Source organism: Dendrobium catenatum, unplaced genomic scaffold (assembly GCF_001605985.2).
Source record: "Dendrobium catenatum unplaced genomic scaffold, ASM160598v2 fragScaff_scaffold_390, whole genome shotgun sequence".
NCBI classification, from domain to species: Eukaryota; Viridiplantae; Streptophyta; class Magnoliopsida; order Asparagales; family Orchidaceae; genus Dendrobium; species Dendrobium catenatum.
This window is the reverse complement of record NW_021318852.1, coordinates 2176461-2192841: the sequence shown is the minus strand read 5'-3', so window position 1 is coordinate 2192841 and position 16381 is coordinate 2176461. Positions and strand designations below refer to the sequence as shown.

General features: G+C 39.6%; 2 protein-coding genes across 2 annotated transcripts; both read right to left on the bottom strand.

The window, feature by feature from the left end:
• Nucleotides 1–3406: 3406 nt before the first annotated feature.
• Nucleotides 3407–12549, bottom strand: LOC114579442 (uncharacterized mitochondrial protein AtMg00810-like). The gene is made up of 3 exons (XM_028693940.1): nt 11778–12549; nt 7212–7291; nt 3407–3547 (listed from the first exon to the last, which is right to left on the bottom strand). Exons 1-3 carry the CDS (start codon nt 12547–12549, stop codon nt 3407–3409), a joined length of 993 nt encoding a protein of 330 aa, XP_028549773.1.
• Nucleotides 12550–14939: 2390 nt separating this feature from the next.
• LOC114579441 lies at nt 14940–15603 on the bottom strand. The gene is made up of 2 exons (XM_028693939.1): nt 15256–15603; nt 14940–15173 (listed from the first exon to the last, which is right to left on the bottom strand). Exons 1-2 carry the CDS (start codon nt 15601–15603, stop codon nt 14940–14942), a joined length of 582 nt encoding a protein of 193 aa, XP_028549772.1.
• Between the last annotated feature and the right edge of the window lie 778 nt (nt 15604–16381).

Genomic DNA, 16381 nt, shown 5'->3' with positions numbered 1-16381 from the left:
TATATATTACTGTACACATTTGTTTTGAAATGAAATGAATCATCTCTTCTTGCTTTTTATTCTTTCCGTCTTCTTGTTTTGGACCAGGATCTTCATGGTATCAGGAGTTTGGCAAGATCCTTCTCCGTCTTGTTCGTCTTCCCTGTCTGCCCGATGACATCCTCCGCTGCTTCACATCCCGGCGATCAGTCGGATATGACGAAGCTCCCCGAGCTCGCGATTCCCACCGCTCTCAAGTTCGTGGTCACAAATCTGAAGACAATCGTCTCAGTGCAACTCACTGCACACAACTACTCGATCTAGAAAGCTCAAATCGTCAAGATTCTTCGGGCTAATCGGTTTGAACGCTTTCTTGATTCCAATCACTCACCTTCATCTCCTGCTCTATCTCAAGCAGACGGTCTCTCCACACCCAATCCTTCCTTTAATAAGTGGCTTCTTACCGATCAAATCCTTGCAGCCGCTCTCTGTTCCATGATTTCAACACCTATTCTTCCATATGTGGTTAGTCTCGACTTCACCGCTGCAATTTGGTCTACCCTAGAAACTAGGTTTCAATCCACTAATCGATCTAAAGTCATCCAGCTTAAAAATTCCCTCCATAACATTTCTCTCAAGAATCAAACCGTCACTGAGTATCTTTCTGAAATCAAGAACATTGTAGATCAGATTTCGGCGTCTGGATCGGTCGTTGACACTGAAGATATCATATTGTATATACTCAATGGCCTTTCACCCTCCTATCAATCGTTCAAAACTGCTATCTGAACGATGTTAAACCCCTTATCACTTTCTATTTCAAAACTGACTAAAGAAACAACATTTCTATTACTTTTAACTCCTCTGGTTTCTTGATAAAGGACCTGACGACGCATCAAGTGCTGCTTCAAGGGCCCTGTGAGAACGGCCTTTATCCCATTCGGATCAATCCTGCCTCCTCTCCAGATGTTGCATTGGTTGCGTTCAAGGCTCCGACATCCACCTGGCATCACCGGTTGGGTCACCCCAAAGACCGTGTTCTGAATTCCGTAGCTAAATGTAATCCGTATCTTAGAATAAAAACAGATAAATTTTCTTGAACTTCTTGTCAGCAAGCTAAAGCACATAAAATTGTGTTTGAAAAATCTACTAGTAGGCATTCAAACATTCTGCCTTTAATTCACTGTGACGTTTGGGGACCGGCACCCATTGCTTCGGTTCAAGGGTATCGGTATTACGTACTGTTTGTAGATGATTAATCCAGATTTTCTTGGATCTTTCCAATGAAACATAAATCTGAAGTTTACAATATTTTCGTTAATTTCAAATTCCAGATTGAAAAATACAATTCCCAATCCATTAAAATTTTTCGCTCTGATGGGGGAATTGAATTTCTCAATCAAGATTTAAAATATTTTTTACATATCAATGGTATAGTTCATCTGGTCTGTTGTCCGTACACATCTGAGCAGAACGGGTTGGCCGAACGTAAGCACTGACATATTATTGAAACCACCTGAACATTACTCAACACGGCTTCTGTACCGTACATGTATTGACCTGACGCCGTGCTTACAGCTGTTTACCTTATAAATCGTCTTCCGTCACCAAATACCAACCATCAAACTCCCTTTGAAATGTTACACAAATCCAAACCCAATTACACTCACCTCAGGATGTTCGGTTGTGCATGTTTTCCATTATCCCCTCCTCACACACATCATAAACTGCAAAACAAATCTAAGCTGTCCATATTCATCGGGTATTCTGACACCTATAAGGGCTACAAATGCTTGGATCCATCCACCAACAAAGTGAGCATGTCCAGGAATTTAGCATTCGATGAAACCTACTTTCCATTCAGTAACTAGACAACTAGTTCACACAAACTACATAACAGACCTCTCAATCTACCTCCCAAATTTCTTATTCCGGTATTTATCCTCCGGCACCCTCTCGTTCCATACTTACCGAACATCTGCCGAGTGTTTCTATAACAAATTCTCATCCTACTTCTCCATTTAGCAATAACACCGAAATCCCTACCTCTCAATCTCGCTCTCGGCAGCAACCTCCGCACCATCATATGATTACCAGAAACAAAACTGGGACGTTAAAACCAGTGGTTCGCTTGAATCTTCTCCATACCCATTCGGCGTCTAAATCTGTTGTACCAGAATCTCCCACTCCATACACGGAAGCAGTCAAATACCCGGAATGGCGGGCAGCTATGGCCAGAGAATTTTTTGCACTTCAACAACAAGGGACGTGGAGTCTCACTCAACCTCCTCATGGTGCATCCATATTAGGGTGTAAATGGACATTCATAACTAAATTCAATGCCGACAGTTCCGTAGCAAAATACAAAGCCCGTTTAGTGGCTAAAGGAAATCATCAGGAATTTGGTTTAGATTACACTGAAACGTTTAGCCCTGTTGCTAAACTCCCTATAATTAGAATTATGCTTGCTATTGCTTTATATCATAACTGGCAAGTTCATCAGCTCGATGTTGCAAATGCTTTCCTTCACGGAAAGCTAACCGAGGAAGTTTTTATGGCTCAACCTAAAGGGTTCGAAGATTCCGCTCAGCCTCATCACGTCTGTTGTCTCAAGAAAGTCATATACGATCTTAAGCAAGCACCGCGTCTCTGGTAGAACACTTTCACAAATTTTCTTCTCACTATTGGTTTTACCCATAGTGCCGCTGATCCGTCCCTCCTTATTTTTCAGCAGAACCATATTCGTATCTTTTTACTTGTGTATGTAGATGATATATTGATTACCGGAAATAATAATGATGCTATCTCTTCGGTAATTACTAAGCTCAGTAATAATTTTTCTATGAAGCATCTAGGTTCCGTTCATGATTTTATCGACATTCAAATAGACAAACACAAGGATTCTTATTTTCTTTCTCAGAAAAAGTATGCTTACTCTCTTCTACAGCTCATAGGACTTACCAGTTTCAATGCTCTTGCGAATCCCATGGTGACTAAATTTCCCAGCATCTGTTCGCTGGATCCGAAATTTTCTGACCCTGCACTCTATAGACGTATTACGAGGTCACTACAGTATCTTTCTAGGCCCGACATAGCCTACAGCGTTAACCAATTATCTCAACATATGCACGATCCTCAGAATCAACACCTCTACATGCCCAAACGACTACTGTGATATATAAAAGGTACCCTGGACTTCGGTATACCTATTACCAAATCTAATCTCATTCTTACTTCTTTTTTAGATGTCGATTGGGCTGGAGATCCGGATTCCCGCAAATCAACTTTTGGATACTGCTCGTTTCTTGGCAATACGATCATAGCATGGACAGTCAAAAAGCAAACCACCGTAGCTCGCTCTTCCACCGAATCTGAATGTCGTGCATTGGCTACACTCACCGCGGACATAATATGGATTCGTCACCTTCTATCCGATTTTGGCTTCTTGCAACAAGTTCCCACCGATATGTTCTGCGACAACACCTCTGTTATCGCACTGGCCAACAATCATGTCTTTCACGCACGCACCAAACACATCGAAATTGATCAGAAGTTTATCCGAGATCACCTACAGCAAAATACTATTCACCTACTTATTTTTGTGTTTTTGATTTGTTCTCTTTCTTTTTTACATCCTCCGTTGAGCTTTTTGTTCATTTGCTCAACACCATAGGTATCCTTTATTTGCTTTCTGTTTGCTCTCTCCATCCTCTTTACTTGTAACTATTTTATATAATGGAATGGGCTTTGCCCTTAATTTCCCCAAAAAAATTCAGAGGACCCAATCTCGTGATTGATGATGATCATTTCGTCAGCCCCAATCATGAATTTAGTACTTTATGTCAATTAGTACTTTGGTTTGTTTTATTTCGTATTATCTGAGTGTCAGCATTCCAAAATCACATGTAGAACAAGATGAATTTAAACTGGGGGCACATGCCCCCGCTGGCCAGATGATTTTTTTTTTAAAAATTTTTTGTAACTTTTATATATATAAGCCCATTAAAAACCTAACAACCGACGCAAAAAAAGATTTTTTCCTGCGCCTCCGCTTCCTTCGTTCTATGGTCGTGTTCTCAAGCTCTCACCCGTGACTGATCTCTCTCTCTCTCTCTCTCTCTCTCTCTCTCTCTCTCTCACTCTCTCTCTCTCTCTAGTTGTTAATGCTTGTTTATACAAAAAGCCAAAAAAACATGTTATTGCAGCCACCCTTACAGTAAGCTTCACATATTTATTTCCTGATAAACCTCTATATAAATTGCTTCTATAAAAATGGATTAAATTCAAACCACATAGCCTTACATTTTAGTTCTTTCTATGCAACAACAGAGTATGTTAGTGAACCTATACTGTTGGCACTACTTTACTTACGTTGTTCCTCTGTAACAACACACATGTATGGTTTTTTATTTATTGTGAATCTATACCTGTTGGAATGTGAATAATACAATTCTTTTATGTTTCTTCATTCTTTCTATTCCATCTTCTTCTCCTTCTCCGCCAGCTAGGGTGTCCTTCATGGTATCAGAGAGATCCATGGCAAACCAAAACTCGGCGACCTCCCACCTATCGAACTCATCTCTCTCTTCATCCTTCGTTGACTTCACTGTGCCGACGCCATTGAAGTTCTTGATATCAAATCTCAAGAACTTGGTTCCAACTCAACTCACCATCGATACCTACGCAATGTGGTGCCTTCAACTACTTAAACATTTCACGGCTAATGGATTCCCCGGACATCTCACCGGTGCTTGAACCTGCCCCACCGATTCTTCACATCTCGACTTCACTCTATGGCATCTTGTCGAAAAGAATCTGTATTCCGCCCTATTCTCTACAATCTCCCCCTCAATCCTTCCCTACGTGCTTTCATGCTCCACTGCTCATGAAGCTTGGACCGTTCTTGAAAGACGCCTTCAATCCTCCAGCCGTTCTCGAGTTCTTCAACTCAAGAACGAGTTACACCACATCCAACTAAAGAATTGCTCTATGCCGCAATACCTAGTGCAAATCAAGCAATCGTCAATACTATTGCTGCCTCAGGCTCTACAGTTAATCCTGAAGACATCATTCTCTATATACTAAACGGTCTCCCATCCACTTATAATTCCTTTAAAACCGCCATCAGAACCTCTCTTCTTCCCATCGATCTTAATACCCTTTACTCGCTTCTTTGTAGAGAGGAAATTCACATTCAACAAGAACATCATAAAGAAACCTTCTCCTTCACGGGCACACTTGCTCTTTGCTCCGCCTCCAACCCACCTCACGGCCGCAATCAGAAACGGTTCTTTAAAACAAAGAACACCCCCTCTCAACATGTCTCCTCCGCCCCTTCAACTAGTCTCCAACGACCTACTCTCAGGTTGTCAAACATCAACACTGGTGTTTGGCTATGTCTGCCAAATTTCTCACCATACAACAACAAGGAACCTGGTCCTTGGTGCCTCACCCCATCAATAAATCAGTACTTGGTTGCAAATGGACTTACAAAAAAAAAAAAAAAAATAAAAAAAAAAAAAAAAATGCTCCAATCAAGACAAGTAGATAAATACAAAGCCAAACTAGTGGCTCAAGGCTTCTCGCAATAATTTGGCATCAACTACAACAAGACATTTAGTCCAGTCGCCAAAATACCAATCATACGCATTCTACTTACTCTATCTCTCCATTGCAACTGGTATGTCCTTCAACTGGACATCTCAAATGCCTTTCTCCACGGCGACCTTTCTGAAGACGTCTACATGTGGCAACCGCCCAGATTCATCGACTCTCAACTACCCAATCACGTCTACAAGATTCACAAGTTTCTTTATGGACTTAAACTGGCTCCGTGACAATGGTTCCAGAAACTTACAAACTTCTTACTTCAATTCGGCTTTTGGTTTAGTCGCTCTGATCCCTCCCTTCTTATATACCAATGTAAAAACATTCAGTTATACTTCCTAATATATGTCGATGATATTCTTCTTACATGTAACGATAACAACATTATCAACCGCCTACTTACTCACCTGCATTCAACTTTCAAACTCAAGCAAATGGGTGACGTCTCTCTATTCTTGGGAATTCAAGTAACCAAAACCTCAAATGGTTTTCTCCTACAACAACAACACTACGCCAACAACCTGCTTGAGATGGCAGGATTCACCGAAGCAAACCCTATCCTACACCAATCACTCCTAAATCAAAGCATCAATACACCTATGGTCAACTATACATGGACCCTAAGCTTTACTGCAAGCTAGCTGGCTCTCTACAACACCTATCAATAACACGACTCGACATTGGATTCACCATCAACTCAATATGCCAACATATGAACAATCCCACCATAACAGACTCTCAAGCTCTAAAACGTCTACTATGTTACATTAAAGGTACCTCACACTGGTCTAGCCATCACTCGCAAAGATCTTCAACTTCACACCTTCGTAGACGCAGACTGGGCTGCAGACTCATCAGATTGAAACTCCATATTTGGGTTTTGTACATTTCTTGGTCATAATATCATTTCTTGGTCATAATATCATTTCTTGGTCATAATATCATTTCTTGGTCATAATATCATTTCTTGGTCCTCCAAGAAACAATCCACAATAGCAAAATCATCCACTGAAGCAAAATATCGGACACTCTACCGCCATCTCGGGCATTCTATTGCTTCATCATCTCGTCAAGGAACTTCAAATTTATTAAACTTCACCTACCACCATTCACTACGACAACACCTCCGTTATCACTCTTGCTCACAATCCTATCTTCCATGCAAGAACAAAGCATATTGATATTGACCATCACTTCATTCGCGAGCATCTCAACTTTGGCAACATATCAATTGTTCATCTCAGATCAATTGATCAGATTGCAGACATTTTTACTAAACCCCTCCGTTTAGCTAGGTTCATTGCACTTTGTAACAAAATGAAAATTCATCCAATGAATGCTCATTTTGAGGGGGCATGTTATTAGTGAACCTATAATGTTGGCACTGTTTTACTTTTGTTGTTCCTTTGTAACAGCACACATGTATGCTTTTTTATTTATTGTGACTCTGTACTTGTTGGAATGTGAATAATACAATTCTTTTATGTTTCTTCCTTCTTTCTGTTATGTCTTCTCCTTCTCCACCAGCTAGGGTGTCCTTTAGAGTAACCTATATCCTAATCTTCGAACATAATTGTACACCAAAAGCATAAGCGATGGAAAGGAGAAACAATTTCAAGCTATACCATGTATTGCTGAATTCGTGACTGGAAATCCGAGAGTGTGCTAATCTCCTCGATCTTTGTATCATATTTCTTCTCTGAAACTGAGGATGAAAAAATTTTGAGGGGATCATTTAAAATCTAAAAGATAGGGTTTCTTTGGTTACTACGACACACCTGAGAAGAATAACTGAATAGCGACTAGGAGGACAAAAAAGACAAAGGCCACGCCGAAGAGAAGAATGATGGTTGGCTGCCGGCTCACGGAGGTCTTTGGACCTCTCAATTAACTTTTACTGAGGTCTTATAACTGACAGCCCATGTTGATCGTTATAATCGTTTGAATTTCTACATAACTAAAGACTTGTTAATAACTTGTAGATGATTCGCGGGAAATTTCCATCATGCATGAAAATTTATGTTATATGGATATTTTTCGAGCGCTTTACAAGTGTTTATTGGAGCACTTCATAGGTGTGATATGACTATGAAGTGCTTCAATAATTGGAATAAATTAATTGACTGTACCTTTACAAATGACAGTTAATTCATATCTTATGCAGGAAAAATTTTCAGTCTGCGTCTTCACTTCAGTGGCCGTGCTCTCAGGTTAGTGAGTATCTCTCTCTCCCCATAGCTATATTTATGAATGTTTCTTGATCCATAGAATTTAAATAGTTCCAAAAAATTTGCAGGTCTTCAAATTAGATCATTATTATACACAGAAGTGAGGATCCAAGTTAAATGCCATTAACAACACATTTAAGATTCTGCTGAAATTAAAACCGTCATTTTATGGCCAATTGTATTAATATTTTGCTTTCTTTCATATTGCTTGTTATTTCATTTGATGTTAATAAGGAAAGCACCAAATTGGAAGTTGAAGGCCATGCTTCATTACATATTTTTGTTATTGTATTCCAATTGCACTTTTTCATTTAATTATTTATAACAGCCTTTCCATTAATAATGACACAAATTTAATCCCGTCAAATCTCATTTAACATAATACATCAAAAGATTAATTGAAAGTCAATGAATTTCCATTACAACCTGTTAACGTAAAGTATTGAGTACTCCCGATAGGGTGTCAATTTCGGGTCGAATCCGAAACTGATCCGGTACTATTTGAGTTCGGGTCAACCCGACCTGTTTTTGCAAACGGGTCAATTTCATGGACCCAAATCCGACCCGTTTTAGGTCCGAGTCAATCCGACCCAATCCGAATGACCCGGTTCCAACAAAAAAACTACTATTTTTTGGGTCTAAGAACAGGTCAATCTCTTCTTTTCTGGTAAAAAACGGATCAATCTTGGGTTGCCCGATCAAAACGGGTATTTGGGTCATAAATGGGTTACAACGGGTTAATTTCTGGTCAAATGGTCAACCGAACTCGACTTGATTTTTGAAACAGATCGAATTGTTGAACCCGAATCTGACCCATTTCAGGTTCGAGTCAACCCAAACCCGAAATTTTTGGGTCAGATTTTCGGGTCGGGTTGAATATTGCCACCCCTAATTCACGCAATCCTTTTGAAGACATTCATTTAATTATTTCTAATATAATTGCCTTTCATTAATTACTAACTATTTCATTACAGCATTTCCAGGATGTGAAACCATCGATATGAGAGCTTAAAAATAGTGAGGAATCTTAAAAAAAAACAGTTTGTCGATTGGTACGAGCTAATAAAAAATTTGCAACTCTAGTACATAAATTTCTCTCACTGAAATCCACCAGGGGCTGGTTTTAGATTAGAATTTTGGAGACTTTCTTTTAGTTTTGTGTTTTGGTTAGCTCTCTTAGGAGTTGAGTTTTAGTGAATTATATAGTCTTTTTAATGTGAATATTGTTTTAGATTTGATTTTATTATTAATCAATTAAATGAAAGTTGAATTTTAGTTAACACTTAATCTGTTAATTTAAATTTAAATTTAAATGTATTTTAAGATTATTAGGAAACACGTGCCCCCCTAAAAAAAAGAAATATATATATATATATATATATGAAATTTAGTTAATGTGAATATTGTTTTAGATTTGATTTTATTATTAATCAATTAAATGAAAGTTGAATTTTAGTTAACACTTAATCTGTTAATTTAAATTTAAATTTAAATGTATTTTAAGATTATTAGGAAACACGTGCCCCCCTAAAAAAAAGAAATATATATATATATATATATATGAAATTTAGAGATAAAGGCTAAGTTGAAAACTTCAGAAATTAAATCGGAGACCATCTGAACTCTGATTTCAGCAAACTTATAGTCGAACTGAACGTATCAAAAATACGAACCCAACGGCACCAAATTCGACTCAATCCGAACCCAAATGACTCCACTTCAAAGACCTGAAGCATATTTGGAAGGTTCATAATTTGGATTATCAATTGGTTTCCAAACATAACATGCTTATAGTCGAATTGAGCGGCTAGACGATGATGAAACTCAAGACGCAGATCAAGACAACAGGAAAGAAGAAGAAGATAGTAGAAAGTAAATCTTGAATTAATTTTCTTAATGTTCTCAGAACGATACAAGCCAATATATATAAAGGAATCCTATGCTAGGTGCATACGTGTACAGAGGTCATTGGTCTAAGGAAAATATACAAAATATATAAACAGATAATTTTTCCTATTCTAACATTCCCCCGCAAACTGACAATTCTGAAGCAATTGTCAGGTTGGAGCGAAGTGTTTGGAATCTGTTGGTAGCTAGGGGCTTAGTAAAAATATCTGCAAGTTGATCAATGGTGTTAATGGGTAATAGCCGAATGTTGTTTTGCTGAATGTGATCTCTGATAAATCGTTGGTCGATTTCTATATGCTTAGTTTAACTAACATCCACATGCGGTAATCTATAGATTGCAAAAATGTAGACATTCTAATTTTCCAAAAATCAAACGGTATGTTATCAAAAAGTGGTGGACGAGTTATTGAATAACCCTCCGCAGTGTTACGATTACCAAAATTCGACATGATCGTTTTTTCAAGGTTTTCTAAAACACTATTTTTGAAAAACAAGCTCTGATACCAATTGAAATTACTAAACGACAAGAGGGGGGGGGTGAATTGTAAAAGTCTTTTTCTTAATAAAATTAACCCTAAACAAGAGTTCTAATTTTTTTGTTGTTTTTTGAAATATTAAAATAAAGATCAATGCAATTTTGCTTTATCAAAAAACCACGTGCAATAGATATGAAAAATTAAAGTGCAAGCAAAAAGTAAACAATGATAAAGAACAAACACACCAAGATTTTTATAGTGGTTCGGTCAAAATATGACCTACGTCCACTCCCCGGAGTCCTCCACTCCGGGATTTTCACTATAAAAAATAGTTCTCCTTTTGCCCCCCTTGGCAAGGCGGAGAAGCCTGTACAAACCTCCCTTTCACCAACCCGGCGTGGCGGAAGACCAAACTCTGTTTTCGCCCTCCTGGCGACGGCAGAGAACCTTCTCGTTTTTCTCCCTCCTGGAGAAGGTAGAGAACCTCGAGGTAACGGATGTAGATGAGCCTTTCCCTTGGAGATCCTCCCTCAAATCCTTCTCGGGCCACAGGAGGAGCAAGATGCAGCGAGCTTGGAGCAACCGTGTGATCTCCCTCACACCTCTTCTCCCTCACAACGCTCACCTCCTCCTTCCTCTCAACCTTCAAGAATTTCTCTAGAGTTTTCTCCCTTGGAATCTCTCTCTAATCACGTTCACCCTCTCTAACAATCTTTTTTTCAAAAAGAACTTGATTGATATATAAAAAAAGGCTCCAAAAACCTCTGAATTCAAAAGTAGCCGTTACTGTTCGTACAGTACGATCTGGTATCGTACAGTACGATCTTCATAAACAGCCGTCGTCCTGGTACGAAGATGTACGAACAGTACAAAAACAATTCGTACTGTATGATATAATATCGTACGGTACGATTCAACAAGATACTATTCGTACAGGATGATGGTCTGGACGATCGGATGTCGTCTCTGTTCATCGTATGGTACGATCTAGTTCGTACAGTACGATGTTCAAATTTTGATTAGGCCCGGATTACATGCACTAATCACGGGTTAATTTAAGTAAGTATTAAAAACATATCGTACAGTACGAACATGTTCGTACAGTACGAACGGCGCAAAAACACTTGCTTAATATTAAAACACGGCTAGGGTTTTGGATCTGAACATATCGTACCGTACGAACTACGTCGTACAGTACGATCTATTCACAGATTTGCCCACATAGCTTGGATCGTACGGTACGAAATAAAGTCGTACAGTACGATCTCTAGAGAAGAATTTTAGTTATATTTTGCAGTTAAAAAAGAACTCTCCCCCTGTGTGTGTGCATGGTTGCTCTTACTCTTACGCATTTTGTGGCCAGACTCAATAAAGTAAAAAGTACAATAAATGGAAAATACAATGTTTGACTCATACTCCTAATCTACCCGGTCTTGAGTCTTCCTTTCTTCCTGAGTCACTTGTGATCTTCCTGAAATGTTAGTGCTCAAGGAAAATAACAAATAAAATAATAATCAATGAAAAGCAGTTCCAAAACACTCATTATTTGGCATCATCAAAATCTCAAACTCGGGGTCACGGGTTGCAACATTATCGCAAGAAATGTCTATCGGTGTGCCGTGCTGAACGGAGAAGTTTGAGAGTAGCCGTTTGATCCATATGGTGTTGGCCATGGCAGCTGTGAGTGCCCTGTATTCTGATTTGGTTGAGGATCTGAAGACTGTGGTTTGTTTCTTGACTGTCCAAGAAACAAGAGTGTCGCCGAGAAACGTACAAAACCCGAAAATTGATTTTCTGGAGATCGGATCGGCCACCCAGTCGGCGTCCGAGAAAGTTCGGAGGATAAGAGTTGATCTCGTGATAGGAATACCGAGATCGATTTTCCCCTTTATGTAATGAAGGAGACGCTTTAACATGTATGCATGAATGGCGGCAGGATCGTGCATATGCTGTGAAAGCATGTTGACTGTGAACGTGATATCTGGCCGAGTCAGCATCAAGTATTGAAGTGATCCAATGAGTTGCCGGTAGGTTCCTTGGTTGAAGCAAGGTTGATCTTCAACTGTTGGAGACGTGATTTTAGTGCAAGAAGGGTTAGCGAGGTGATTACAATGTGTGAGATTCGCTAGCTGTAGAATTGAACTAGCATAGGAGCTTTGCGATAGATGGTACTTATCTGTAGTGGATGTGATTTTAATTCCAAGAAAGTGATTTGCCAAGCCCAAATTCTTCATGGTGAATCTTGAGTGCAGTTTCTGGAGAAGCTCCGAAATGGCCTTAGGATCGTTGTCGGTGAGTAGGATGTCGTCAACGTAAACTACGAGATATATTTGAGTTTTTCCGTGATGCATTGTGAGTAAAGATTGATCGGATTGTCCATGCTTGAATCCGAGGCTAAGTAGGTAGCTGGTGAACGTTGTGTACCATTGCCTCGAGGCCTGTTTGAGGCCTTAGATTGCTTTCCGAAGAAGACATACATGGTCCGGTTGTGATGCGTCCTCAAAGCCTTTTGGTTGACGCATGTATACTGTCTCGGAGAGATCTCCATGAAGAAAAGCATTAGTGACGTCGAGCTGTTGGACTGTCCATTGGTGAAAGATAGCGATGGCGAAGAGTATCCGTATCGTGGGTAATTTTGCAACCGGACTGAAAGTGTCATTGTAATCCAAGCCGTATTCCTGTCTGTTACCTTGAGATACTAATCTTGCTTTGAATCGAGCTATGGATCCGTCTGAGTTTAGTTTTGTGCGGTATGTCCATTTTGAGCCAAGGGGTTGTGCATTGGGAGGAAGAGGAACTAGTTGCCATGTGCCCTGTTTTTGAAGGGCGAAGAATTCGTCGGCCATGGCCTTTCTCCATTCTACTGATTTGCAAGCTTCTTTATATGTTGTAGGGTCGGAGATGGATGATGATTTTGTGTCTTCGGTATGGTGAAGTAAATTAAGACGCTGGGCCGGCTTGAGATTGCTAGTTTGTCTTCTGGTTATCATAGGGTGTTTGGCCACCGTATGAACAGGAGGAACCTGAGAACAAGAAGTAACAGTATTGTCAGTGGTGTGAACGGATTGATTTTTGTCTGTACTCACGGAGATAATGGGAGTAGTAGGCAGAGCCAGGTTCTGTGAAGATGGTGCGGTATGTATTGTGGAAATAGGAATGAGCATAGACGGATTAGTGGTGGTTTCGGCTGGGGGAGCCTTATGTGGGATATTTTTGAAAGGAAACGATGTATCATTGAATTGGACATTACGAGAAATGGTAATACGATATGTGGTAGGCGTATAACACTTATATCCTTTTTGGTTTTCTGCGTACCCCAAGAATATACATGAATCAGATGTAGGTGTTAATTTAGTACGCGTGTGAGAGGGTTTGAGAGGAAAGCAAGTACAGCCAAAAGTCCGAAGATGGCTGTAGGAGGGTTTTATATTGAACATCAGTTGAATTGGTGACAGTAAATTTGTGGTAGCTGCGGGAGTCTTATTTATGAGATAAGTTGCGGTGGTAGATGCTTCAAGCCAAAACACAGGCGGTTTCCATTATGTGACGATGCTTCCTTTCTGCTAACCCGTTCTGCTCCGGAGTGTAAGGGAAAGAAGTTTGATGAAGGATGCCCTTGTTTTGGGTGAATTTATGAAAGTGTTGATTGACGTATTCGCCGCCGCCGTCGGTGCGAATGGCCTTGATTTTGTAAGAGGTCTGTCGCTCAATAGATGTAACAAAATGAATGAATATATTGGTAATATCAGATTTACGCGTAACGGGAAATAACCAGATAAAACGCGAGTAATCATCTACAAATATTACGTAATATCTAAAACCTTGATGAGAGGGAACCGGAGAAGGTCCCCAAACATCCGAGTGAATGAGTTCTAACGAAGAATGTTTTCTATTTTCAGAAACATGAAATTGTAATTTGTGTCCTTTACATTGCTTGCAAGAATTACATGTGGAGGGTATAGAAGAAATGTGTAAATCTTGATTATTCTTGGAGATGTGTTGCATAATTTTATGGCTGGGATGACTGAGCCTGTTGTGCCAGTGGAAGTCAGATGTTCTTGCCGCCGAGAGACCAGTGTGATGAGAGTGCTGGTTGCTTGGGGCAATTTTGTATAACCCGTCTCTACAAGGGCCTTTGAGAAGAACCCTATTGGTCATCAAATCCTTAAAAATGAAACCATTTGAGTCAAATATGATAGAAATATTGTTATCTTTAACGAGATTTGATACTGAAAGTAAGTTATGAGAGATATCAGGCGTATAGAGGATGTGTGATAGAAATAGCTTACGAGAAGGGGTTGGAAGTAGTCCCGTGCCCGAGTGAGCTATGGGAACTGATCTTCCATCCCCTACGGTAACTTTATCTGTACCATTGTAGGCATTTGATGTATCAAGGTTGTCCAATGAATTGGTCATGTGTGTGGATGCGCCGGAATCTAGATACCAATCCACTGAATTGTTGGTGTCTGTATTTGTTATAAGTGCCTAGCTGTTCTTGTTGGAGTTGGATGGAGGAATGTAATTTGGGTTGAGACGATGCCAACAAGCGTCCGCGGAGTGCCCATTCTTTTTGCAGATTTGGCATGTGACGCTGGAAGAAGATGCAGATCAAGTCGTCGAAATTCTTTCTGAAGCCAGCTTGGATCTGTCGCGACGACCACGATAGTTCGTCGTGTGGAGAGCCGTTTGGGTGTCCGTGGTGGTAGAGAACTTCAGAGCGGCTGTTTGTAGGTGGATTTCCTCACTGATAAGAAGTGCGTAGAGATTGTCCAGAGTGAGATGTTTGCATAGTGCGGATGGATGCTGTGAATGGCTGATACGAAGGGGGAAGCCCATTCAAGATGTAAATAATTACGTCTTCAGAGTCCACAGTGGATCCCGCCGATGCGATTTGGTCGACGATCTTCTTGATCTCGGTTAGGTACTGAGACATTGACAGATTTTTCATGGACACGATGTGGAGCTCATTCTTGAGCTGTATAACTTTGGACCTATTTGTGGATTGAAAATGAATTTGTAGTGTGCCATATGTCGTGTGTAGAGTCGAGGTGAATCACGTATGGAAGAACCGTCGGAGAGATCGTCGAGCACAGGGCGGCTGCCAGGTTTTGGTCAATAACAGACCATGGAGAGGGATCTTGATTTAGATCTTTACTAGTAGTGGAGGACGTCTCTGTCGTAGAATCGGAGCCTGGTTTGTGTTCAAGAAAGGTGGCGAAGCCATTTGCCCGGAGAATCTTGACAATCTGATTACTCCATAGGGGGTAGTTGTCCGGAGTTAAGGAATTCGAAACGAGAAATTTGAGATTTGATATCACAAATTTCAGGGATGGAGAAATGAGTTGAGCGGAATGTATTACACCTGATGGAGCTTCAGTGTTTGAGGAAGAAGCCGAAGTCGCCATGGAGATGTAGAAGAATCGAACCTTAATCTGATACCATGATGAAACGCAAGACGCAGATCAAGACAACAGGAAAGAAGAAGAAGATAGTAGAAAGTAAATCTTGAATTAATTTTCTTAATGTTCTCAGAACGATACAAGCCAATATATATAAAGGAATCCTATGCTAGGTGCATATGTGTACAAAGGTCATTGGTCTAAGGAAAATATACAAAATATATAAACATATAATTTTTCCTATTCTAACAGACGAGACAAATCCAACGAGCTCAAGATCGCCAAATTCTGAAATTACTAAGACATTTAAATGCCCAATAAACGACTCACGATCAAGTGATTCAATATTGGTCGTCCATTCAAATCACTTCCAATTTAATTTCTTATTGATATTAGCTTAATTATATATTGATTCGATCTTAAAGAGATTTAATTTTTTTTTGTGCAATGAGATTTTTAATATCTCGTATTTAGTTAATATATTAAAACCGTTCTAGCAGAAATTAAGTGATTTGATGACTGGAAGTCATTTTGTGAAGGAAAAAAAATAAACTAATTCACGATCAAAATTTTATCATTTTTAAAACTGATTATAACGGTCCCAAGTTTGGATGTAAAAAGTTGAAGGGAAATAAAAAAATTTTAATTTAGCGAATCACTCCAAAAAAAAAAGTCTTCAAGTCTTCTAATATGCGCGACCTGCTAATTTAAGCAATTTATTTTAATTTTAAAAATATTTTTAATCCCCTCAAAAATCCGATAGCCTTCCGGTGCCCCCCCCCCC

Coding starts and splice junctions, on each gene's coding strand:
- LOC114579442 (XM_028693940.1), bottom strand. CDS start 12,549: ATGCATCACGGAAAAACTCAAATATATCTCGTAGTTTACGTTGACGAC. Junction 7,292..11,777: donor TTGCGATAATGTTGCAACCC/GTGACCCCGAGT, acceptor TTTCATCCTCAG/TTTCAGAGAAGAAATATGAT. Junction 3,548..7,211: donor CACGAATTCAGCAATACATG/GTATAGCTTGAA, acceptor ATTTTGCTGTAG/GTGATCTCGGATAAACTTCT.
- LOC114579441 (XM_028693939.1), bottom strand. CDS start 15,603: ATGGCGACTTCGGCTTCTTCCTCAAACACTGAAGCTCCATCAGGTGTA. Junction 15,174..15,255: donor CTCCGACGGTTCTTCCATAC/GTGATTCACCTC, acceptor AAAGTTATACAG/CTCAAGAATGAGCTCCACAT.